General features: G+C 42.4%; 1 protein-coding gene across 2 annotated transcripts in view; it reads left to right on the plus strand.

The window, feature by feature from the left end:
- ABTB3 (ankyrin repeat and BTB domain containing 3) overlaps positions 1-27,969 on the plus strand; it is a 635,003-nt gene that overhangs the window by 561,621 nt on the left and 45,413 nt on the right. For both annotated transcript variants that reach the window (XM_069228380.1, XM_069228381.1), the window contains exons 10-11: positions 11,874-12,088; positions 19,866-20,044. In XM_069228380.1, the coding sequence (XP_069084481.1) occupies positions 11,874-12,088; positions 19,866-20,044 (394 nt within the window). The remainder of the gene's footprint in view (positions 1-11,873; positions 12,089-19,865; positions 20,045-27,969) is intronic.

The raw sequence follows: 27,969 nt of genomic DNA on the forward strand, positions 1-27,969 counted from the left end.
TTTTAGAGAATAACACACAAACACAGTGTGTGTGTGTGGGAGAGAGAGAGAAAGAGAGAGTGTGAGCAAGAAGCACTTGGGAATTTCACTGGTTCTTGATTGATACACTCAGCACCCGGGGCATAGACAATGTTTTCACTGAAGAAGGAATATACCTTCCATTAACACAGGTATCACTGAGACATGAAATTGTAACATGCCCTATCTAAAATAATCCTTTCAAATAATCCACCATGCACTGTTATTGTAGAGTGTATGCATGCGTATGTCATATTGTACACAACCACACAATTAATAAAATAAATCCTCTGCAGACAGCAATCGCCTCTGCAAGAGTCAATTAAAGTCTACCTCATTTTCTCAAAAGCTTTTTAAGTCACAAAAAAAAAGTTCACCATACCGTCCGGCTCATCCTATAATTAATGTATTTTCTAACCCTTTTCTAAGCTATTTCTCTGTATCTCTGACCTCTCTTGGAAACAAAGAAACAGAAACATTGAACTTTTATTAACTAATCTGAAAAACATGCCATTGGTTACCTGTTAAACTAAGTCCACAAACTAAGAGTTTTCTGGAACATCTCCTCCTACTAATTAATGCTTTGAAATCCTAGTTGTCACCTGAAAGGTACTGTGAAATAAAATAAAAAGGCTTTACAAACAAACACATGGTTTTATCATCGATCAGGGGTGAAAATGAATTCGCACCACTGTAACAAGGAATTAAAAACATGGTTTCTAAATCTATGTTTTGCTTTTGATTTTTTTAAATAAAATAAAATTGATGCATTTCTCCCTTGTATTCATGGTAATTTCTCTTAAAGACCCACATTTCCACATGCATTTTATTCCACATCAGAACAGTGCAGTGCATTTTGGCTTCAAAACGGTACATTTCTGAGGAAATTTCCGAGTTTCATGTATGGCATATGGACTTCAGTTTGAAGTTCTTGGTGTTTGTCTAATGTCTCTGTGCTAGGATTACTACTTTAAACCTCTTGGAAGAATTAATACAAGGAATCTGTCAACAGTAAGCATCTCCTGGAAATTTTATATGAGGTGTTGAAGTCCAAATCTATCAGTGGCTTTAAGGTTTAGCCACATGAGAGAATTTTCATCTGAACATTCTTTGTTAATTGAGTCTAAAGTGCTCCGGTTCACAGTTCTTGACTTCCATAAACATTTATAAGTGCAAAGCTAACCGCCTTGAGGGGACATACTACTAACTTGCTTTGAAAGGCAGATTCTCAAATGTCAGTGACAGGGTGATGAAAATCCAATTTTTTACTTTTTCATTATCTTTCCTGTTTTCAACTTTGTCTAGGTTTTCTGAAAAGTTTTTAACCTAATGTGGTTATCATGATTTTACATTATGTAATATTTTAATTGTTGTGTTGCCCTTTGATTTGAAATTGACATTTGTACTATTAATTGTCAGAAGTATAGGTTTAAGGCAAAAAGGTTCTATTTTTAATTTTTAATAATATGATTAATTATGCCTTATTTTAATGCTATGATTGGTACCAATAATTATTAATTGCTGATCTTTTAACAGTTTATGCTTTATGCTCTTGATACTGCCAAACTAAAGCAGTACCTTGAAAATCTTTGTTCTTTTATGTTTATCATGCTTTTTGTATTTTCAATATTTGTAATTGTAGCCTCTTTTTAACCATTGATTGTGTATGGCTGATATATTTCATTTGCATATAAATGATTAATCGTTTTGGCCAATTTGATATTTGTCTGATTTTTTTTTATGTTAAATATTTATACACTAGATGTAGACATGTAGGTTCTATATTTCTTATTTTAGTGTTGGTATGCTGAATGAGTAAGAACTAAGCATAAGTGCACTTTCTCTGAGGTTTGTCTTGTTGGGAACCCAGTCTTCAGTGAGCAAAGGTTACACTTATTTAAGTCTGTATACCTCTATGGATTGGACATTATGCGATTGGTCCCACTTTCACAAAATTATCCCAAAAACAGACCTGTGCAAAATAAATGTATTGAAGATCGCTTCCCCATCTTTTTACTATGTACGTTTCTGAAACATCTGAATTCCCGGGCCAGAACTGATCTTGAGTCAATAGAATTGATCTATGTCATATATGGCATATCAGAAAATAGTGCAGCAAATAATTCATGTGTCATTATTCCAAATGAGTATTGTATTATATAATAATTCATGCATAGATTACCTGAAACCTCACTCTGAAAGATAGAATGTATGTAACAATAACAAAAATTATGTTCTCTCTTTGTTCTTGTGTTATTTTAAATTTCTAGAAACAGTTATGTAAAGTAACAGATAAAAAGAGAAGTGACTATACTGATACCATTGGAAGCTCATCTTTTATAGGGTCACTCAGGGGAAGCAATGAGTTTTTCCGGAAACCAATTATTCCACTAGCAAGGACTATAGTGATTCCACTGAAAAACTATCTTATACTGCATCGCTCAGATGAAGCAATCAGTCCGTAAGTAGAGCAATTATTCCAGTCCCATGAGATGGTTTGCATAGAATTCCTTAACAGATCCCTACAAAACCTACAATGCTTTTAGCTTGTGTAAAAGGCGTCACATTACAACCATTTGGTTTTACTGGGCTTAAAACAGGCAAAATTGAAAGTAACAGTTTTGTCAGATTAAGTTAAATATGAAAGTAAAATTCAACTAAAAGACTGCTGTCTTCTTGGGCTCAGTCTTCAAACATTCTGTTTCTATAATTAAGAACATAAGCATGGCAGGTCTTCATAAAATAATGCTTATTGAAATAAGCAGGCTTTCACCTGTCTTACAAAAAATGTAATTCAATAAAGAAGCAGGATTTGCCATAACCACTGTCTTCTCCTGTATTATGAGAAGCTTGTAATTGCCAGGTAACAATGCAAGCCCAGGGCTATGCAATGTTGGACACCCACAAAAACATTTAGACTGATTTATAAGACACATTACATGGGATACACAGCGCCCAATGAGAGTATTGGCATATCTTTAACAGTGCAAAAGTAATAGGTGTACAAGCTTTAAATGTTATCACGCTATGTACTGCAGTTGAAAATGCAATATGGTGATATGCCGTAGGAAAATGTGCTATTAGGGAGAATTTGTGTCCTTCCCAAAAATAAATCCAAAATCCTCTTGAGTGCAACACACATCTAATAAATAAACGTGGGCTCAACCCCGGTAACTCTGGTATACATCAGACAGCCTTAACTTAAAGAAAAGTGTATGAAGTATTTAACAGTGCCAAAAAATTAAAAACCCCTTTCTAAAAAAGGGGAACGAGTCAGTAAAGAAAAAATGACACCAGAACAACTAAAATCAAGAACAAGTAGGGGGAACCAGGGACAAAAATGTTTACTGTTGTAGGGCAAAATTGCCAAGAAAATGTAGCGCACCAATCAGAACAAGCTGTTCATGGTGGACCAGGATCTAGGCCAGATCCATCAGTGGCTTTAAGGTTTAGCCCCTTCAGAGCATTTTCATCTGAACATTATTTGTTAATTGAGTCTAGAGTGCTCCAGATCACCGTTCTTGATTTCCATAAAGGTTTATAAGTGCAAAGCTAACCTCCTTTAGGGGACATACTCCTAACTTACTTTGAAAGGCAGATTCTCAAATGTCAGTGACATGGTGATGAAAATCCAATTTTTTACTTTTTCATTATCTTTCCTGTTTTCAACTTTGTCTAGGTTTTCTGATTAGTTTTTAACCTAATGTGGTTACCATGATTTTACATTATGGAATATTTTAATTATTGTGTTGCTCTTTGATTTGAAGTTGACAATTGTACTATTGATTGTCAGAAGTATAGGTTTAAGGCAAAATGGTGCTATTTTTTATTTTTAATATTTTTAATTATGTCTTATTTTAATGCTATGCTTGGTACTATTAATTATGAATTGCTGAGCTTGGCCAAGAAAATGTAGCGCACCAATCAGAACAACCTGTTCATGGTGGGCCAGGATCTAGGCACTTCAGGTTGACATTGATGGATAAGTGGTCAGAAATTTCATGCTGGTTGTCCCAGTAAAGGATTTTACCTTCTGACTTAGTCTCAGATTTGGAAGCCAAACTCTAGTCCCTGAATTGTAAGTCAAATGCCTCCAGCTTGCCATGGTTGCAGGCTATGCCTGGCGCAGTTTTCTGAGAGTTGGATAGCCATTGGACGAGGTCCCTTTGAAGCAGTTCATTTTTGCAGGAAAAGCTTAGAGTGAGAAAATTCGGATTTCACGGTCACCAAGGTTCTCTTGTTGGGCAGAAACTTTTCGTGTCTATGCCCAGTCAGTGTTTCCACATTCCTAAGTAATCCCTTTTGTGGAGCTCAAACTCTTACAGGAGGGCAATCCTGGAACTGTATCTGACAAAGGCCTTTCAAAATCTGGCTCCCTGAATGTTTCTGAACTTGTTTTTGTTGGCAGTAGGACTTTAGGCCCACTAACCAGTAATAAAGGGCTTGTGCTTTCTCCTTAAAACATGGCACCCTTCACATAACTGATACATTTAATTTACTTGTAATTCCCTAGTAAATGATACTACCTCTACCAAAGGCCTGTAAATTGCATGCTGCTAGTGGGCAGCAGCACACAGTGTGCCTCCCACTAAAGTAGCCTTTTAACCTTTTGAAACATGTCTCTGGCATTCCACTGAACCCCCCTGTAGTGCAGTTTTAAATTGTCATTTCGACCTGGCAAAATAAACCATTTTCCAGGTATAAACCTTCCTTTTTAATACTTATACATCAGGCCTAAGGTAGGCAACCAAAAGCTCGTAGGGCAGGATGCATGGTATTTAAAAAGTAGGGCAAGTAAATTTAAGTTTTACATGTCCTGACAGTCAAAAACTCCTAAAGTTGTTTTTCACTATTCCAAGGCCTATCTCTTCCATAGGCTTAGACTGAGTTACCATATTATGATTAAAAAGTACTAACTTCATAATGGATGCAAATAGGGACATGCTGTATACATTCAAAACAACTGTGATTTAAAATATTCTTTAATAGAATTTAGATTGCAATTCAGAGAATGCCACTGTTGGAAAGTTACCATTTTCCTGCCAAAAGTTCTGAGTTTCCAGCTGCCTGCGGCTGTTAATAGTTCAACCTTCAAGAATGTGTATTGGGACCTCTTAGACCTGTCATTCTTTGTGTGGTCTTCCCACAAACCTTTTGCCTTCACCCCTCCTGTTTTCTGAATTTCATCTGTGTTGGCATTAGGACTCTGTGCACTTTACTACTGCTAACCAGTGCTAATGTTATTATGCTCTCTCCTTAACACATGGCACTATTGGTTTATACCTGACTGGCATATTTAATTTACTTAGTCATCCCTAATAAATGGTACTACATGTACCCAGGGCCTGTAAATTAATTTCTACCAGTGGGCCTGTAGCACTCATTGTGCCAAACACTTAAGTAGCCCTTTAAAACATGTCTTGGGCCTGCCATTACAGCCTGTAGTGCAGTTTTAAAACTTTAAAACTGCCCATATGGCCTGGCAAAATAAACCTTTTGCCAGGTCTAAACTCTTCTTTTTGATACATAAAAATCACCACTAAGGTAGACCCTAAAAAGCCCATAGGACAGGGTGCATTGTATTTAAACAGTAAGACATATATTTTTAAGTTTTAAATGTCCTAGTAATGAAAAACTCCTAAGTTAGTTTTTCACTACTGTAAGGCTTATCTTTCTTATTGGATAACATTAGATTACCTTATTAAAAGCAGACATTTTCTTGACCTAACCATTTGGTGCCTGCTGTCTGTGTCCTATGTCACATTATTGTGAATAGCTTGGCAGTTGGCCTTTGTGCATTCCTGTCAGACAGTGAAACAAAGGGGGACTAGGTGTTGGCAGGACGAGCCATCCTGCCAGAATGGTTGCGATGGAGCTATTCCTTGCTCAACTTCCATTTTGAAGGGCTGCTTCCAGCACAGACACAAAGGTACCTGACACTAGTTTTCTGTCACCCCAGATGTCTTTGAGCCTGGACGAGGGTGGGGTGGGGGCTGGAGGGGGGAGAACTTCCCAGAACCAGATGGGGGTTGTATAGAGAATCCCCCAGGATGCCATTTCAAAGTCTCTGGACCTCCAGAGCCACTCTTCAGCACACTCCTGAACCTGTGGACATTACAGAAGAAGAACTGCCTTGTTCCTCTGAGGACTGCCCTGCTGCTTGATGCCTGCCATGGTCTCGTAGTAGGAAGATCGGACATGCTCCCTTCATCCCAGACTAACCTGAGTGCCTCCAAATTGGCAGTTTGCTGGCCTCCTGTTCTGAGCTACAGTGATGACACAATAAGCTCCAGAGGCCTCCCTGAGACTGGCCAGCTAATTTACTGAAACTGGACCTGACTGGACCTGCAACTGGAAAAAGAATAATTGATGGCACGGAATGCTGAACAATGTCAAACATTCACTCTCAGTAGAAAGATCTGGGCCTAAATTCATCATTTTCTGCTACTCGTGCCATTCCAGTTTGGACCCAGCCATATCCAAATCAGGCTTGACCCTGCTCCCCATGGGAACAGTCCAGCCCGAACTGCTGAGCCCGATACTTCCTGAACTGGAAACAAGCATCCTGGGACCAAATTCAGGGTATCACCCCTCACCAGGCAGGCAAGTTTGATTCCAGTATCATGGGGAGCACAGGACGCACGCCGGGGCATAGTCGTCCCAGGAATGCTGAACAATGTCAAACATTCACCCCAGTACAGAGATCTGGGCCTAAATCCAATGTTTCTTTTGCTACCCATGCCATTCCAGTTTGGAAACAGCCATTTGCAACTCAGTCTTGACCTTGCTCCCCATGGGAACAGTCCAGCCCGAAATGCTAGGCCAGGTCCTTCCTGGACCAGTATCACCTCTCATCAGCCAGGCTTGCTTGACTCCAGTGGCCTGGGAAGCACGGGACCCACGCCTGGCATACCCATTCCACTTAGGGTGACAAATGCAAAAAGAACAAGTGATGGACGAAATGCTGAACAATGTAAAACATTCACCCCAGTACAGAGAGCTGGGCCTAAATCAGTTTTTTTGGCTACCCATGCCGTTCCACTTTGGACCCAGCCATATGCAAATCAGCCTTGAACCTACTTCCAATGGGAACAGTCCATCCAGAATTGCCAGGCCAGATCCTTCCTGGACCGGAACAAGCATCTTGGTACCGATTTCATGGTACTACCGCTCATCAGCCAGGCTAGATTGACTCTAGTGGCATAAGGAGCACGAGACCCACATCTGGGCATACTCATCCCACTTAGGACGACACATGCAAAAAGAACAAGTGAAGGACGGAATGCTAAACAATGGCAATCATTCACCCCAGTACAGAAATCTGGGACTAAATCCATTGTTTATTTGCTACCAATGCCACTCCAGTTTGGACCCAGCCAATGCATTCTGGAACTTTTTTGTAAAAAATGTGTCTCAGAGGTATATGGGGGAAATGCTGATTAAAAAGGGGTAATCATCATTTTGATAGATTCTGTTCTACCCCACCAAGTAATGAACCTGGTTGAACATTTGTCTAAGCTGTATCTGATGTTATCTAACATCTTTTTCTCATTGAGATCAGTGGAGTCCTTAAGGTTATGGGTGAACCATATACTCAGGTATTTTATTTTATATGGGGTCCATTTGAGTCCATAGGGGCTGATGTGTGAACTGTTGCAGTACACATTGAGAGGAAGAACCTCTGTCTTTTCCTTGTTGAGGCAGTATCCTGACATCTTAGAGTAGACGATGATGGTGGATATGATGTGCGGCAAGGCTGAATCTGCCTAGCTGGTATAAAAGAGGATTTCATACGCATAGGCAGCTAGTTTTTGAGGGCCTGATAAGAAAGGAATGCCAGGGATGAATGGATTTTCTCTGATCAATGTAAGTCGGGGTTCTAGCGTTAGTAGAAATAGTACAGGGGAAAGAGGGCATCCTTGTCTGGTTCCTTGTGGAGGTAAAAAGGATTAGACAACTTTCCATTGATGTTTATTCTAGCTTTCGGTTCTTTGTATAGAGCAAGGAACATTTTCGATGGAGCAGGGCCAAAGTTGAAGAAGGTGAGTGACGTTAGGAGGAAGGTCCAAGATACTAAAATCAAAGGTCTTTTCTGCACTTCAGTGCTATCACGCAGGTTGGTTGTTGCAGGAGCTTGCCTATTTAAATCGAATGGCTAAAAAGTCTGATAATATCTGCGCTGAATCTCCCTTTGCTAAATTCTGATTGAGAGGGATGTATTATGTTTTTGAGAATGGGCTCTATTCTGAGGGCTAGGATCTTTACGTGTATTTTGCAGTCTCACCCTACCTCCCATCATTCAGTGCTTAACCCTATGGTAGCTTGGCACAGAAGCTGTCAGGCTTAACTTAAAGGCAATGTGTAAGGTATTTATGCAGCACTTCAAACAGTAATAAAGTGAAAAACAACACAAGACAAATCCCACACCAATTTAGAACAATAGAGTAAATTTGAATAATGTATTTGAGACCAAAGGGGCAAAAATCCTATAAGTAGAACTGCAGATATGCAATTTAAACATTTAGATGAAAACAGTGCTTAGAAGTACTAAGCGGCAACTGTGATTATCTGGTTACACTGAACTGGGACGAAGTCACAACTTCAAGTCAATCACAGTGGAGTGTAAGCCGTGTACAGGGATCAAGTCAGGATACTGGACTAAGGGCCAGATGTAGCAAAGGTTTTTACCTATTCTGTGTCAATGGGAAAAAGTGTTCGTACAAATGGCCCTAAGTTCCCTTAAATCCTGCTTGCGGACAATGCGAGATCCCAAATAGAGAATGCATCGTGCAGTTGCAGTTCTGAGGAGCTGCGGGGCTGCATTGTGAAGTCCTGCATTAAGGATGGATAGCATTTTGAAGAACAGCATTTTATTAAACTATTCTCTTTCCTGCTGTTATTTCTTCATTTCAGCGCAACTAGGAATACACTGGTGTTCACTACTACCCCTGTGTAAGAATCACAGCCAGCTCATTGATGTGTTGAAAGGTGTTCTCTTAAAAACTGCATCTAACTTATACAGGATCCCAATGTTTTTTAAATTCTCTTGATCCCTATGTCACAATAACTTTATTTGTGTCATTTCAAACATTGCAATATCTTCCTTACATTTAAATAGACTTGGGAATTTCTTGTTCAATTCATAACTGACATACTGTTTTGGAGTTGCTGTTCATGTATTATGGTTATCACGTGCTTTCCTCTGGGGCAAGCCTTGGTGCTTTTGCCTACTTAACAAGGGTGAACTTGAGAGTCTTCATAGAAAAATGGTTACTTCTAGGAGCTACGTTGTTTTGGCTGTGCGGGAGGACAGTTCCTGGGCATTATATAGTTTAACAAATTGTTTCTCACATGCTTGAGCCCCGGTGTGTAAAAATAAATGCTTTTTTTTCGCAAATTCAGCTTTGTAGTTCACAAAGCATGATTATGCAATCGACAACTGATTTATTCACATGTACATTCAAACCAATATTATGTAATTGTATCCATGAGTCAAACGGCCCATAGAAGTTAGTTTTTGCCATTCCAAGGTGAGTCCACACGCTAAGCAATAAATACCTTACAAGTAAGCAAATCAGTGGGTGTCTGCAGACCTTGGAAACATACGCCCAGATTTACAAGAATCTGGAGCATCAATAGTGATGCACCAGATTTCTTGCTTCCCCCCAAACTAACGACACCATGGGTGTGCTGTATTTATAATACAGCGCACCATGGTGTACATTAGGCCAATACATCAAACATTTTTATGCTATTGTGGCGCTTTGCTCCACTAGCGTCAAAAATTTTGACGCTAGTTCAGCATAGTACATGGAAGCTCATTGATTTCAATGGGTGCGTCCTTTTAACAACTGCTTTGCTCAGACGTTTAAAATGACGCCAAAAATAGCGCAATTAAATCTTGTAGATTTCATTGCACTATTTTTGCGGACCTCCTAACACCGGAAGGTGCAGGCATAATGTGATGCCAGGGGTAGCAAAGTGGCGCAATGGTAGCATTGCGTCACTGTAAATATGGCGCAGCGATTTTTGTCTTGTTGAGCCAGATTAGCGTAAAACTAATTATGCTAATGAGGCGCAAGGAGACGCTAGGGCCTTGTAAATCTTGCCCACAGTTTGCCAACCTAAAAATGCTCGGAAACTAACTTCTGTCAAGAGCCGAAGTAAATCACCTTTCACTGCAGGAAAAGGGTATAACACCTCTAAAAATCGTGGTGTTTCAGAAGCTGTTTTTTCCCAAGGACAGATGTATACTTGCAGAGTTAATAATTGCAACTGCACTTATGTGCATTTGATTTGCCCTTTAATAAATATTCAATGGTTACATTTTGTGTGCATTACATTTCCTGTAACAAATGAGTGTTTACCTGGGTTTAACTGGGTTCTACTGCTATTTTAGCTTTCAAGCAGCACCCCTAGAATTCCATGTGAATTCTAAGAAATATTGAAATTTGACCTAAAACAGGAATAATCCTACAGGAGGAAGTTACTGACTTTCTTTGTTAAGTTGGCCCTTTTTGCCTTTGGCTGTAATATGCACTTAATATGGCCTACAGTTCCATGCCAACATCCCAAATGTTGGGATTGGGATGTTGACATGGAAATGAACATGGAACTGTAGGCCATATTAAGCGCATATTACAGTCTATATCGGTGCTATTTTGCATCTTTTTATTTAAGACAACGTGCTTTCAATTCATCTCACAGCTGACGTTCTGTTTTGGCGCACTGCTCACCTGCGAGACTATAGAACTCTTTAAAGGTTCTGCAGACTAGTCATTTAGTTCTCTTTCTGCAGCAAAGCTGTAAAAGTGCATTATGGGCAGACTGGGAACACTTTTCAGGCTAATGGGTACCAATAAAGGCAACTTTACTATTTGGACGGCCGCCAGTGGGCAGTAACAGAAATAATTAGATGCATGGTAGAGGGGAATCAGTTCAGCAATTAGACACAATGGAGTGTGTTATATTGAGATTACTCACGCCCTTGAGTGGGGTGCAAGGCCACGCTAAGTGTGATAATTCCCCAGGCCTGTGTTTTCTCATTACCAACACCACAGTCCAAAGTGTCTAATTGTTCGTCCTAAATTGTTTCTAATTACTTTTATTCCTCACAGTTACATACTGAACTAGTAACAGTTGTATTTCTGCTTCTACACAACAGGAAGGCTTGTACCACAATAGCTATGTATTTCTCTAGTGCTGCAGAGTCAAAGGCTTTTATACCATCAAAACACAGCAGCATACCGACTAGTAAATCTAGTCAGATCCAGACCATGCTGTTAGAATAGCTAAATTGTGCAAGTGCTGTGCAGTTTTGCAGTGGTAAAAGGCTGTTTTGCACAAGTGGTGATCAATTTGCAAACAGTCTTTAAAACAGCATTTACCTCAAGTATCTGGTTCAAGATGTCGTTTATGCACTGATCACTTTGTGTAGATTCCCTGGCACAGAATCCAACTTACCTAGAAACAGTGCCAAACTCCCAACATCCTTTGCATGATCCGGCACCACGTTTGGTATATTTAGTTCTCGAAGCGTTACATAATAAGTGATGCTCTCAGGCACTGAACGTGGTTTACTTGTGTAAGCAACAAATTATGATCCATAAAAGGTTTTCATTAAACAGCTCAGACAAAATTGTTTCATACATTACTTGCCCTTTTAGCAATTATTTTGAACTCGAAGCAGATCCAGTTCTTCCATATTGTCTTAGGTATACACTGTAATGCACCTGTGTCACAGGTTAATTGGTTTCTTTGACACCTCATTCCTTGCCCAGGCATAGGTTACAGCAAAAATCATCTCAACACCTTCCTTTTTCTCTGTCCTAATTTTAATTCGCTGTGCTTGACAGGAATGTGTTTCGGAAGCTGCTGGCCCAGCCAGAGAAGGGGAAGAGTGACATCTTGTCACTGGAAGAGATATTGGCAGAGGGAACTGATCTGACACAGCCTGCTCCTTTGTGTCCCAGTCGCAGCAGCAAAGCCAAGCTGAAGGCTCTGAAGGAAGCCATGTATCACAGTGCGGAGCATGGATTTGTAGATGTAACGATTGACATTAGAAGCCTGGGTGAGTTGTCTCTTCAAAGTGCCTGCCAGTGATACTGTTTGTAATGTGGTAGTGACTGGATGTTCCTCAAAACAATTGGGAAAGCACTTAAAAATGTATATATGTTATGATAAATGTGCTCATTGGGAGGGTTCCTGAGCAATTGCACCAGAGCTTGATGTGTATCCGTATCATAGTTGTTTATTATTGGAATTAAATATCTTATTCTAAGCTACTTTTCAAGTACTGTGTGACAAAGATTACAGAGAGGAGAAATGGAAGAGTCCACACCATTTTATCATCAGGTCATTAAGAGGTACATTCCCTATGGAAAAAAATAATACAACTTCTAACATTATGGGAAATTCGAGAAGAGAGATACGGTTGTACCGGGCCAATGGGATATCAGAGCATATGCTTTTATACATTTTCAATCAAGTGAAGTGTCCCATATCTAGAGAATAACATAAACATACAGTCTGTGTTTTAAGAAGATGCCCGGGACCGTAGGACCATAAACTAAGAAGGTCCATGTTACAGTTAAAATATTCTAAGGCTCTTTTTAAATTGTTCTTAAAAACTGTGTAGTCACTGGATTGCTTAACAAACTCATCCTTAAGGCGGGTTCTTTCAGATGGCCTTGGTGCATGCAGAAGCTTATACCCCTACCTAATTATGTTAGAAAGAATTTGAGCAGAAGTACCAGAAAGACCAAGCTTAAGTCTAAGAAATTGTACTGGGATTGTGGAATTTAGACTAAAAAAAAATATTTTAAATCTTTCCTTCATAAGCATTAGGAAATGACCAATTTGCAATTAGTGTATATTTCATAGCATATCGTATCCTAGGAGGGACTTTAATTTTAAAAATTTCATTTGAAGACTACAATGCCCTCTTCCCATGAAATTATATAAATGCTGGAAAGAGTTAGAGTGGATCAGAGCTTTATTGTCCAAATTTGTAAAGTGCAGTTTATCACTTACCACATAAGTTGCTGTAGCAGGTTCTACCTAAACAGATCCCCTTTACCTTTTAAAGCTTTTCCTTCCTCATTTACCAAATATGTTTCAGCCCTCTTTTGTAGGTACCAAACCGTAGAATTTTTGTTTTTACCTCATTAATCTTTACGAAATTCTTTTCAGCTTATTTGTGCAATGCCCTGAGGTTTCTCCGAAGGCCTAACGGAGTGAGGGCAAAGAGAATTTTATCATCTGCGTACATGAGGGTGTGCAGGTGCTTCGATCCCAGTTTTGGAGGACAGTTATTTTCCAACAGAAAATGGGGAAAATCTAATAAGTAAAGAGAAAATAGCAATGGTGCAAACAATCAGCCCTCTTTTATCCATTTGACAATGGCGCAATACCAATGCATCTTGTATATGTAATCACGCTTACATGAATACTATATAATACATATGACTCAGTGCTTGTCACTAATGTAAGATCAGATCTAATAACTCAAAAGACCGTGATAAACAATGCCATATCAACATTGCTGAACATGGCATGTACTGATAAAGTGTTAGTGGCAATATTTCAATGTGCAAATAAGACAAAGCTAGGAGTTTTAGTTGCATGATCTACATGAACATCCTACACAGAACAAAAAAAAAACAGGTGTGCACATTTGTAAAAACAGAGAAGTATTGCCTGTCGGGACCATCTTGGCATCTGCACACAGGTACATGTGGCACCTGGGGCCCAGATTAAATTAGTTCTAGCCTAATACAACTTTATAATTCAATTGCTAATTCAAGAAAAAATGTTCCTTTTCTTCTTGGATGTAGTGCCCAATGTCTACTGTTTGAGCAGTTTTTATACTTTGGGGGAAGTGTACATAAAATATAAATTTTCATTAGCATGAGGTAGGAAAGTCATTGACATATCTCGCCCTATACATTTCTGGGTTTCAAAGTTATATCAAGATTAAGTGCCTCATTATGAGACTGGCTGTCTTCAGACTGCCAGACTCACGGTGGCAGTCGGACCTCCAAATTACGACCCTGGCAGTCGGAGCGCATGGGGACCACCACTAGGAACACGACGGGAAACACCACCATGAACTGAAAATGGCATGGGCAGTGCAGGGACCCCCCGGCCCAGCACCCTCAGAATGCACACTGCCTGCTACGGCAGACAGTGTGTATTCCAGGGATGCTGGGAACACCCTCTGTGCAACGACATTGGCCTTGTCTTCATGAGGAGAGGAGGCCAATGCCACCACACGGTTTTCACTCGGCTAACCGGCGGAAACCTAAGATTTCGTGGAAACCTTGCAATAGGGCAAGGAGGGAGACCAGCCAGCTCCACAGTGGTCTCCCCTTCACAGGGTTGGCAGGCAGCCTGCCAACATCGTAATAAGACCATTAGACTTACTCTTCTTGTGTTTATGTACTTCTGAAATTTGACATATGTCTCTCAGCTAACACTAATGTAATTCATGATTTGACCTTCCCTAATGGGCAAGTTAATTATTCTGCTGGCCATCTGGAAGTTCAAAGTCTACCTGAAACAATAGGCACATCATGGGTGACTGACTTCCTCATGTCAGTGAAAGAGAGGAGGGTGAAATCTCTGTAAACAAATTAGTTGTCTCTTTGGGAACATGGGACAAAGTGGGTGGAGGCAGACCTCTGACTCCATTCACCACTTGGAGTGTTTTAAAGTTTGAAAAGAAGAATTTAGACCTGAATAGGCAGAGTTTAGGTCTGAGGAAGGGATATGACCCATTTTAATTCTGCCCATATTGCTAAGCAGGGGAGTTGGACAGACAATGACCTGATCACTAGAAATGGCTGTTAAGGGAGAATAAATGCCATGGCACCTATGGATTAGGTAGGGGCTCCCACTTACTAGGACTTTCCACCTCCATTTTAAATCCATGCATGTGGAAGAACAGACAAGAAGTAGGAGGACCACAGAAGGGAAAAGACAATGCACAAGGTTGATGAACCCCTTTGTGGCATTTGGAGGACCACTCTGAACATGTCCTGCTGGGACTTTTGCTGGTTCCTGGTCTGGCTGGAGCTCGTGCACTAGCTTCATGCCTTCTCACAGGGACAGTAAAGGGTGGGCCTGCAGGGGACTTTTGTGAAGCATTTTGTTAGGGGGTGCTCAAGAAGTGAGGGCTTCTAATGGGTTCCCAGATACTATACAAGTGTCTGAAGTCCTTTAAGTGTCTGTGAGAAAACTGTGAGTGCATGTAGAGAGGAAACAAGATATGTGGCCTACCTTGAGGACCATGTAGTTATGCTGCCAGGAACACAGAAGTTTGGCGAGTAATATGGCTGGACAAGAGTGAAGGTCTAGGCTTCCACAGCTGACATTTTCTACTGAAGAGGAAACTACAGCACGAATGACTGTAAATAGTCATTGGAAAATCACCATCTGGACTACTGGACCCAAAAGGCCCTAAGAGGTCACTGATGGTGGCTGGAGCATGGCACTGGAAAGGTTGCAGTGGTTGTTCTGAGGGTCAGCAGCACTCATTGCATACATCTGTCCCTAATATTATAATTTTTTTTCACCCCAGGGAGTCCATAGCCAGTTAGGGCACAGCCTCACAATATTCAGAATTCCTCCCTAATTAAAGGTGGAAGTTACCATCTTGGACCCTCACGCTGTGCTAACACCTGGAACTTCTGCCATTGCCTGGATTGGGCCCCGGGCTCTCGTCTGAGTGGGCGATTGTGGTAGAGACTCCTCAGAGCACCAGCCTCATAGAACCAGTGCTCTGTCTATCATTCCTATATCCATGTCTGTGTAGAGTGGAGCACAGGGAGGAGTGGGGGCACCAGATCTATTACCCAGCATAGAAAACACTATCAAGCAGGGCAGAGAAACTGAGCAGACCACATGGCATAGAGAGATGGTGAGGGTCCCTTGCCGAGTGCATTGTGGAAAGTAAGGAACACTCATGTATACACCAGTGGATACATCATATGGGAAAAAGTGGAAACAAAACTGCAATCAGAAACAAAGGGCCTGATTTAGGTCTTGGCGGAGGGGAATACTACGTCACAAATGTGATAGATATCCCGTCCGCCTTATTACAATCCCATGATATCCTATGGAGATCGTAATAAGTTGGATGGGATATCCATCACTATTGTAATGGAGTATTCCCAACGCCAAGACCTAAATCAGGCCCAAAATATTTTCTGTGGCAGCCACCTCAAAGAAGACTACTGTGGTCATAAGGCGTGATACAGCATTGAGGCTTCCTTGGTAATTTTCATATTTTAGTAGTGATGCCTCATGGGGCTATAGCAACATCACCAAAAGAGGCTTGTGGTTTGTGGAGATTCCAGGAGCAACTCATGCCCCACACAAGGGCACCTGCATCCAGAGAATGGTTAACACATCCTACATATCACGGAGTGTTGCATTAGTGACTCAGACAGAAGGTTTTGGTCTGGTTTAGTTGCTTCTAGCACTGACCTTGCACTGTGTACTTATAGTATGTGGCCTTTAGAGGTTGCTGGTTAATCCAATACAACAGTAGCAAGGTGGTCTTTCTTGAACTGGTATATATTGAGTTGGCCTGGACCTCTAAAAATTAAAGGGATAGTAATATTTGTGGTAATGCAGCTCTCAGAACCACTTTGATAGGGCTACAGATCAAGTAGGGGTTCCTGGGCCCAACCATAGAGGTGAGGCCTTTTATTGCTGATGTCCCTGGGCCTGACCTAGTATGTATTCTGAGAAACTGGGCCACGTACCCCTTCAGCAACTGACTCTCAGGAAAAGCAAAAAGCATGGCCCAATCTGTACACAGCTTTCTCCGAAGAGGGTGGGGCGGAGGTAGGTATAAATATCAGGCTCTAATGTTTCATATGCAGTTCCCTGTGTCCCACTTCCTCGTCGCTCCTAGTGATAGTGGTTATTCCCCATTCAGAATGGCAACATCCAGGGTAAGCTCCACTAGTAGTCCGAGTCTGAAGAGTCCACTCTGATTCTATATTAAAATCAACAGCATTCCAGTGCTGCAGCGCTATCTAGCAAGCAAATTCTTCCGGAGCCAACTGGCCTGAAATCAGTCTTACTTGTACCAGCAGGATCAGCAGGATCAGAGGGGCCAGAGTTCTTGAGCCCCCCTCTTCCATGGGTGCTTGAACGGCAGCAGTTGAGTCAGGGGTATTTGCTGCATGTGGCTCAAGCGAGATGCACTCTTATAGTCTCCACATGCAGTCATTCCATTGCAGCAACTGGGGGTTATTTGTGGCTCCTTTGTTTGGGGTAAATCTCTAGTCTGTTCCACAGTGGGGGATGGTGCAAAGATCTTGGTGGGAATCCTTCGTTCTGGTGCAGGTACACTGGGCTTACCATGGTGACTTCACTGCTGCAGCAGTGACCAATGTCACATGTCTTGCTTGACCCAGTGACCTCTCTGGCATACGGGGTCACCGTAGCCTTACTATACACAGGCCCGATCGGCACAGCGAAGTCCTTGGCGGTGGCCCCCCTTGGTATATAGGATTGTGGCTCACCAATACACAAGCACTACAGCCCTCACAGCATGGAGATATGGAGTTGTCGCTCCTCAGTATGCATGGGCTTCGGCCTAATCGGTGCAGCAATGCACACAACTCACTTCGCAGCAGCCTTTCTCTCGCAAAAGAGTGTCACCAAATTCAGCAGAGGTTTTGCAGAGCTTCCCCTCCTCACACCGCCCATCTAGCTGCTAGCAGTTGACAGTTTTTAAGGTCTCAAGCTTCCCTTCATATTGTCCATTTCCTCAAACCAAATGTGATTTCAAGTCTGAGTCTATGTTGGGGGGTCTGCTTCATTTTGTAGTGCCTACTCCTCTGCACTTCCTGAGATGTACCCAGGCTCTTCCTTGTGACCGCTCGTTGAATGAAGGAACACCTTTTGACGTGTGGGACTCCCCTCTCCAGTGTATCCCACCCAGCTGACAGCAATACAGCAATAGACAAATCTGTCTGGGGGGACTCCTTTACCTCCTCTCCTCAAGTTTGTCTATGTAGCCTTGGGTCTCCCTAAATGGAACCCATAGTTTGCCATGTATTGTACCACTCACAGGCAAGCATATACACAGCATGAGTAATTAACATACACATACTGCACTGCAAAGCACTGTATCCTCCATGTACTGCACCAGTCAGAGGCACCCACACATCCAGCACATACATTTTGACTTCATGCATTGCACATAGCCGCATTATCCCTGTATTGCATCCTTTTCAGGCACATATACACCCAGCAAATATACACCTCTCATAAGATGTGCAGCACTCCACATCAACCCAATGTAGGCCAAGGGGTGAGTTAAGCACACAGCAGCAGAGCTCTTAAAGTGTGAGCCTGGAGGGCTCATTCCAGTGAAACAGGTTAAAGAGAACCTGCTCACTACTACTGCTCACTCCACAGTATGTTACCACCACTGGGCTTGTGCAAGTTAACTCCTGGTGAAGGAAGTAGCCTTCCAACACTATGAGCGTAGCACTTTGGGCGCCCCTCCCTGTTGACAGCAATCAGTGAGACAGGCCTGTGTCATGGTGCACATGCATGATCCATGTCTCCATATGACAACAAAAATCAGCATCAGAGATCTAGCCATCAGTACAGTTGGGGCACTCAGGGCAGGAGTGCATACGCATTACCAGGCGGAGACCTTTTCCGTCCCAAAAGCATTATAAAGGATATGCATATTGAAATGATCATCTCATCATTGATTGTATTGTGAGCAGCTCTGAATTTTTATAGTTACGTATCACATTCGATATCAGAATATATGGGGTATAGTGGCTTTAAAGTTTGAGGTTCTCCTGGTGCACATTCCGTTATGGGTGCCTCACACATATAGGGTCTAGTTTTATTTAGAGTATTAGTAGATTTTCCTTTAAATTTACCTCCTGTCCTTTCGAGCTGCTACCACTGGTTTTCCCACCTGCCATTTTGTACATATTTGTTATTTTGTGCACAGGATTTAATTTTGTGTGTATTAAAGTATGTTTCAATTTTAAGCAAAACAAACTGCCTGGACGTTGGCTTAGAGTGTATTATTGGTTGTGTTACTGAGTACTGAGTCCTATACTTCAACAGGGACTTGGTCCCTAGTTTGAGGGTCCGTTCTCTATAGCCCCACAGCACTAGAAACAAAAAAACCTCACTTGTTGCAATTGGGACATAGTAACTTGTGACTAGCTAGGGACCCAGTGACCCAGATTTCTCACAGTCAGGCATTAGTCCTCACCACGCATGAGCAGGTATGTGTTGTGCAACTTCTATTTGTTGCATGTCTCAGAACTATTGTTGTATGTCCTAACATACTGTTCAGTGATTTAAAAAAAACAGAAAAACAATTAATGAGAATGTGCATTCATTATTATTTGGTCAGACTTTTACAACAGTGGCACCCTTTTCACGCTCCAGAGAAGCTGCAGTAAATGTTTGTGTGTGGGGGTGTCTATGAGAGAGATGGACAGTATTCAGTAGTCTCTGGATTGAACACTGATTGTAATTATCCTCCTGCCTACTGTTTCTGATTTCTCTTGATCAAAAAGGCATATTTCTTGTGACCAAGGACATACTAGAGCTTTGCACAGAAGATATCAGACAAACCTGCCTAGAAATGTTCTACTTAGGGAATAGTCACTGACCGGGGATGTGCTACTCATCATCAGTGATATGGTGAAGGGTTTCCACTCTTGTGCCAAAGTCTCAGTTGAAGGAGAAAGACTATGTAGTGTTTTCGTTTTGAAAACGTGTTATTCTACATTCCCCCTAAGGTATTATATTAAGTTACAGTCACGTGTTTCTACATGTATCGTTTTTAGGTGTCCCATGGACTCTGCACACATGGTTCGAGTCCCTGAGAGTTTCCTTTCAGCAGCACAGAAGACCTCTGATCCAGGGCTTGCTGAAGGAGTTCAAGTCTATTCAAGAAGAAGAGTACACTGAGGAACTCATCACCCAAGGGCTGCCTCTGATGTGCGAGATACTGAAAGCTAGCAAGGTATGGTCCTACCCGCCTTTGTATCATACTTGGAAGATGATTTTATGAGATGAGAGCTGCCTTTCTGCAAACTTTATTAAACTGTTGATTATGTAATCTTCAAAAGCATGTAGACCAAATGACTTGTGCCCTTATTTTTGATATCCATTTAAAAGTACTGTCATGTATAATGGTTTCCTGTGAGATTTACTCATTTATTACTGCACGTTCCTGATATCACACAACTGATAAAAATTGAGTAGTTGCAGCATCCAAAATGCCCATGGATTGTCTTATGCGTTGTCCTGGACCTCCATTTTCATGGTCCACTTTTTAAAATATACCCATATTTAAAGGGACAGTAGAAAACATCGACTTGTAAGAGTGTGGTAGTTAATATATGTCAGTGGACTGAACTTCGTCTCTACAGTGCAGATCATTGACTCAAATTCTGCTGGACTTACGTAGCCATTTGCAGCTCTCAGACTGAGAAAATGAGTACCATTGAGATGAGGGCAAGAAGCAAATGTGCCTTCATGCTCCGCTGATCACCTTAAGGTTGTGTCCGTTTATTCCTTCAGAGTAACTTGATACTTTTAGGAATGGACAAAAGTCAACAGTATGATGTCTAAAATGTTATTCGAAGATGCAGTTGTGCATTACAACGCAGCTTAATTTAATTATTGGAACGGAGGGTGGTCAGTGTTAATCTCCTTAAGCATTTGACAAGGATGTCCTTGTCGATTTGAATGTCTTTTATTAGATGAACCGATTGGTCTTTTAGAAAAGAATGGATTCATACTCCTCTGAATAAAATTAATGCCACCAAAAGAGGAATTGAAGGGGAAATATATTATTAAAATGTATCAACGATAGGTGAGCAGGGTTGTCCGTAACTGAGTCACTGGAGAAGAGTTTGTTGTAGATCAAACAGTGTGATCCTTGGCCCTTCCATAAAGCAATTTGTTGACTTATTTGAACGACTGTTACCGAATAGTTGTTCCATTTTGAAGGACATTTATTTTCATAGACGGCGGTGTTGAAGACGGATCCGCAGCTAGACTTTGTTTTGGGTCAAGAATTATCATTTTATTTTAGATGTATGGCAGATAAGCTACAATGCCATTGGGCATCGAGGGATCGAATAGTCTGATGATGGGTTGGGATAGTGTTAAACCACTACCTAAACGCCAGGCACTTCTCTTTATATACTGTCGTAGCATACTGAATACCCTGTTTGGACTGTGACAGCCAGGGATCAGATGAACACGAAGTTGGTTTTAAAGAACTGATTGAATTTTCTGTGTTTATGTGCAACGCATTGTGATTTGACATTTGGACAAAGTACTCATTCCTGTTAGAGTGGTAATTTTCGTGATAGTATTAAGTGGAGGATATTTTTAACAGCAAGATACCACCCATGCTACCTGCTGGCAAATGCAACTATGATCAAATACAGCTGAACTAGCACTAGATTTCTGCTGGTGGTCAAACTGTAGCCAGTAGTAAATGCAGTGCATAATTTGTAAAAACAGAAAAGTGCCAGGGCATTAATCTGTGAGAATGGCTTTGGTGGTAATTATTAGTCATAAATGTATACTGAATTAATTAAAAAAAACTGTTGCTGTGCTAATTTCTAAATTAGACAAACAGTGCCACCAAATGGCAGACTGTCATAAGCGCCAGTGTTGATAATTAAGTGCTGGTGCTGAATCATTGTCTCAAATTAAGCAATGAGTAAAAGCATTCCCTGCCCATACCTATCTCAGGAAATGGGGCATTGTTCACCATCGAGAATAGGATCAGTTCTGAACTGTTCCTAAATAGTGTCAGTCCGGAGCATAGGGTTCCTACTGCACTAATGCATTTAATTTGGGGGTGCCTGTATTTATTGTCACACTTGTAAACAGTTCTCCTGATTTAGTTTCCCAGCTCCTGCGGAGCAGAAATGTATGTGTATTTTTATGAATGGTGAAATTGTCACTATATTATTTAAGTAGCAACATGAATTAAACATATGGGTTGATGACCTCCTAAGCTGCTTGACTCAGGAATGTGATATTAGATGTAGATACTCTTTGCTTTACTATGACTGCTGTTAGAAATTGGGTTGCAGGTTGACTGGGGTTTGAGCCCTGGTCAAGCAGCACCCACAAACCTAGTTAGGGTAAGTGTCATGCAACCCTAAATTAACCTGTGCTCACGTTCTGGTAGCTTGGCACAGAGGACTCAAGCTTAACTTTGAAGCAATATAAAAGTATGTGTGCAACACTTCAAACAAGGTGAAATTACCACATAAAAAGATTCTACTCCTGGTTAGAAGAATAGATCTGCGTTTAGTAAATAATGCAAGACCAAAATGACAAACATCCAATGAGTAAGACTCGAGTTATGAATTTTTAAAGAATAAACTGTACTGTAGCGCTTAAAAGCAAGAAGCGCCAACCAGGGATATCTGGTCGTGCTGGACCAGGAAAACGTCAAAGGTTCAGGCCGAATGTGATGGAGTGCAGGCCGATTACAGGAACCCACTTAGCCCCACTGAACTAAAGTACCTTAAATCCTGGTTGCAGAGTGTTGCGTCGGTTCCGAGCCCTGCAGTAGAGACGACACATCAGTTCTGCTCCATGCAGCAGCAGCGAAGCTTCGTTTCTGATATGGGGCGAGCCTGCGGTGTGTGTTCCTTGTGCATCAATGTCACGGTTCCAGGTGCCAGAACTTGCAATGCGAAGACAAGTGGCGAGGATGCGTTATGCAGTTGAGGCAATGAGTCGGATCCGATGAGCGCAGAGGCTGCAATGCAGGGTTTGAGTTAGTATTGAGGCTGCCGTTGATGGATGTGGGAACTTGTGCTGGGAAAAGCATTACAGTGGCTTTGTCCCAGGATGGGAGGTGCAGCAGCTGTGCAACTCTGATTCCATTCGTTCTGACCCATGCAGTAGCGGTGGTGCCTCCGTTCTGTTCCTCGCAACAGCAGCAATGCCTTGCTTTTTCTCTGGCAAGAGAGAATGCATCGGTTCTACTGGAGAAAACACCTAAGGCCCACGTCCAAGGGTCCAGGACTGGGGTGGCACCACTTGGCAGGGAAGACTCACAGAAGGGTGAGTAGAAGAGTGCAGGTGCAGGAGCAGGGTGGTTGAAAGTCTTTTATGTCCTTGATACTTCAGATCAGGAAGCCAGCCAGCTAGCCCTTAGAGTCAGTCAGTGTTCAAGTGACTCAGGTCCAGTCCTTCTCACCCATGCAAGAGAGCGCAGCAGGACAGCACAACAAAGCAGGAGTCCAGCAAAGCAACAGTCCAGCAGAGCAGCAGAGTGTCAGTCCTTCAATAGTACATCAGTCCTTCTTCCTGGCAGAGTAGTCATAGGACCAGAAGTGTACTAAGGGGCTGGTGTCAGACATCTAGTATTTATACCCAGTTTGGCACTTGAAGTGGGGGAGACTTCAAAAAAGTGTACAGTGTTCCTACCCTTCCTGCTCTGGCAAAATACTCACTCTGAGGGAAAGGGGGGTGCTGCCCTTTGTGTGGCAACAGGACACAGCCTATTGAAGTGTAAGTGAGACTGGGTGCTCCCATCCTGCCCAGGATGGCCCATCTAGGTGCATCAATTCACAACTAGTCTCCCATTGTGTGCGGCTGTCCAGGAGTTTTTCACTACCAGGACATATAAAACACATATGTACATGCCCTGTCGTTTACCTACATAGCACCCTGCCCTATGGGTTACCTAGGGCCTGCCTTAGGGGTGACTTATATGTAGAAAAAGAGGAGTTTAAGGCTTGGCAAGTACTTTGAAATACCAAGTCGAAGTGGTAGTAAAAATGTACACACAGGCCTTGCAATGGCAGGCCTGAGACATAGTTAAGGGGCTACTTATGTGCGTGGCACAATCAGTGCTGCGGGCCCACTAGTAGCATTTAATTTATAGGCACTGGGCACATGTAGTGCACTTTACTAGGATGGAGCTGATTTTTTTAGGTTGAGGAGAGCGACACACTATTTACTTGTCCACTTTACTAGGGACTTATAAGTAAATCAAATATGCCAATTGAGGATGAGTCAATGTTACCATGTTTAAGGGCGAGCGCATATGCACTTTAGCACTACCTGGCAGTGGTAAAGTGTGCAGAGTCCTAAAACCAGCAAAAACAAAGTCAGAAAAGTGGAGGGGCAAGCAAAATGTTGGGGGATGACCACCCTACGGCTGTCAGATCGAACAGTAGGTGACTGTCTGTTTGTTAATTTCACTATTGGCAGTGTGTTCCCAAATTCTCTTTTGTTGGTCCTTTTAGTATATCGGATCTCTATGTGGTAACCAGAAATGCCTTTTCTAATTATTATTTACTTTGGAAACTGTATATTATGTTTCATATAGTGAAACGTACTCAATTTTTTCACTTATTGTAGATTTGATCGCACTTCTATCTGATTCTGAGTTTGCCCAACAAAAGGTCTCTGTGGTTGGAAGGGGCCCACGTATGGTGGGTAAAGTGGATGGTTGGGAGGCGATTTTCACTACAGTAGTGTTACTTAGAGGGCACATCTTATATCCTATTACTGGGGACCTTGTCCCTTGATGATTTATGACCATGCAGACATGTGATGTCCAGGAGGACAGAGTCACTTGTTCAAAGCTGTTCGAGCTGTTGGTGCAGTATTTTGGGTGTGTGAGTGTGTGTGTAGACTAAACCTTCTGCCATTGCACCCAGGTGTTCACCTCCCACAGACGTGTACGGCTGCCCGCTGACGTAATGTCAGCACCTGTGCTCTCTTCTGAGGCATCCCCGGTCTACCCCCTCTGATAATTTGCTCAGGATTCTCATTGTGTTTCCCTCAGAACGGCTCCTCTGCTGTGAGTCAGACAGGCTTGCCTCAGACACTTGGCAGGTTTCCCAGCTCAGGTCTGAAGGGACCATTTGTTCATCACCTCTTATTAATTTATTTCTGCTGCGGGGTGGACCTCGGTCCACCCAGCACAAAAGAGCTTTGTTCTCTTGCACTGTCAATCCACGCTGCGCCCCGAGGTTTCTCACACATGTAATCAGTGATTGCTTTTGACTTTGTGCAAGCTGAGCACCAGGTCCAGGCTACCCCTCTGGAGTGACTTTTAATCAGTTCTGCTGCAGATTACAATGGCAACTACTTGCACAATGAGGCCGGCTTCTGCTCCAGCAGATGGGCTGTGAGATAGTTACACCGGCGCATCAGACACATGGGAGACCCCCACGTTACTCCAAAGCCCCCTGCTTCCTTTTCAGGTTTGCAAAAGCCGTACACCTGATTTGCCTCATTGGATATCACATATCTCAATATATAACGTAAAATACAGTTCTGCGGCAATAATATGTTTTTCCTGTTTCCATCTATTCTGCTTTAAGTTTTGCATAAATGTAGGGTACGTTGACATGTTCTAGAGTATTTTGGAGTCCCAATTATCAGAGAAGGGAACATGAGTAACGATGGATGTTATTATGTTGTTTTCGGTTGCGTAGAAAGGGTCCCTTGGGCCCTATTTAAAGCAAGTTTTGATTGTGAAAGGCAGCTATAATTTGGGTCGCACACAATCCTGGTCCCTGGTGCGACTGCACTTGCTGCACTAATGAAGGCTATACTCTTGGTTGTGTTCTTCTCATGTAGTCACCACTGACTACTACTAAGTAAAAGCAAAAGCCTACAGGAGGCCATTTGCAGTTTGGCAACCATTGTACCCTGGTGGTTCTCCTGCACCATCAGGCGCAGCCTTCTCCTGCCCATTTAGAGCTGGAGGAAGCGCCAGGTTCGCACTGAGGGTAACTCAGCTGCCCCCCCCGTCTCAGACTTTTGACATAGTGTCCCAACCCCATCTGACAGCCGGGTCATAGTGAGGGTCCCTACTGAGGGCAGGGCAACTGTCACTAGATGTTCCTGGCCAGACCATGTGAGGAATGGCGGGGGAGGCAGGGAAATAAATTAATGGATCATTGAATGCCCTCATGAACGGGGAGGAAATTTGCACATCAGGACCATTAATAGTTTGCTTTCCAACAACAACCCAGAAGGTTGGGGGAGGGTGGTTGCCGGCTATCAAAGTACTTTGCAAAGCAGGTGCAACAAACATGGCACCGACTTAGGAACGTTCACAGCTTTCACTGCCGGTGCAATGTAGGCCTTAGAGATCCTTGCCTAGCAGAAGGGACTCTTTAATATGGCGTGCAGTCCTCTGTCAAGGAAGCGGAGGCCATAGTCTCTACTGACATTGTAGGGGTGTGGATTGCCCATCAGGGCATACATGACCTTCCATGTCTAGTTCCGCTCTTCCTATCCTGAGAGGTTATGAGACAAGTATCTGTGCTTGTGGCAAAACTGTTCCGTTCACTGCCTTTGTCTCGCTGTAGTCAATGGTGCCAGGCCTCTTTCTGTCAGCTTTTGAAGATCCGGCGGTTTGTGACCCCTTACCCATCTGATGGACTTAAATGCCTATGATCTTTCTCCTTTCCAGCACTGGGGTACCTTCGGAGATCACTCTTCAATATGAATATGTTTTGATTGACTCGTTCATACATTCATTCATCTTTGATGTGCCCAATCGGCCACTTGGGAAATTAACTTAATCAATACAAATATCGCACACCTAACCTCATTAGATTCTGAGATAAGAGATACGCAAACATGTCGTAATGTTTAAAGCCCTCGGCTACAAAGGTAATGCTGCACTGTGAAAAAAGAGTAATGAAGCAATTGCCATAGAATATGGTAAAAATGCTTTTTACTCCGGGCACAGCGTCCAGAAGGTGTAGCTGTCAGTGGTTTGGTGGTGATTAGCATAGAGAGAAGCTCATTTTGGTCATGAAAGAAGTAGCTCTTGTCACTTCTGCAGCCTCAGTGACAGGCAGCACTCTCAGACCAGCTCAATGATGTTCAAGCCCAGTTCTGCCCTACACTTGACTCAGAAATTGTGACCCACCTAGGTACCTAACTGCCTTTAATTTACTTTGTGAGAAATCTATGTAAGGATTTCAAACGTCTTTGGCTATAATTGGTTGCGGTTTCGAGTATTGCTACGTGCTGAATTATGTTGTATGATGCAATGTGCTGTTTTTGGGTGCTTGAGAAAAGGTGGGCCTGTTGCCACAGGATCCAAATATCTGTGTCTAGAGTGCATGCATTACCAATACTACAGCACTTTCAGCACTGTAATAATAGTGCGTGAGACTGAAGGGTAACAGTACTCCATGCTATAACAGTGAGGTAAAGAAGAGCAGTACTATTAGGGGCGTGGCTCGGGACAGGTAGTTGGAGGCGGGTGTTACTATACCCTAGACCAGGGCATTTTGCGAATTGTAGCACACTGATGTCAAGTAGTGCAGAACACTGAAGTGAAGCTCTGTAGTGTAGTATGGTGCGGTGGAGTTGGGTATGACCATGAGATAGAATGGATCAGGACAATCGCAGTTAACAGAAGAGGATAGTGAGGGGGTGAGCTGTGCAGCTTGGGGCAGAGAGACTTGGGGCAGACAGTGATGCAGAATAAAGTATTTCAGTGAATGGGAGTAGACCAGCACACTGTCACAGAGCTGTACAGGGAAGCGAAAGAGAGTCAGGCGAGTCCGTGAAGAATGTTGGGGCCGGAATGAGTGGAAGCACCCGAAACAATGGTGAACTGAAGCAAGACAGACAGTGAGGTACCATATGACTGGACAGTAAAAGGGTAAGGCGTTACAGTGGAGAGGAGCAGAAGATCACCAGTTGATAATACAGGAAGGCACAGTGAAGTGGGCTGGGATAGGTGTGTTTAGGTGTGTGAAGGAGATTAGAATGCAAAAGTTGAAGATCATTGCATGTCCGGGTGGTGCTGTCTAGGAGAGTATAGAGGAACCGGTTTAGATACTGACATAAAACAAGGCAATACATTGATGCCCAAAGTGCACCTTGAGGTAGACCTGGGCAACATACTGAAGGAAAGCAAGG

The sequence above is a fragment of the Pleurodeles waltl genome, chromosome 4_1 (assembly GCF_031143425.1).
Source record: "Pleurodeles waltl isolate 20211129_DDA chromosome 4_1, aPleWal1.hap1.20221129, whole genome shotgun sequence".
In the NCBI taxonomy this organism is placed as follows: domain Eukaryota; kingdom Metazoa; phylum Chordata; class Amphibia; order Caudata; family Salamandridae; genus Pleurodeles; species Pleurodeles waltl.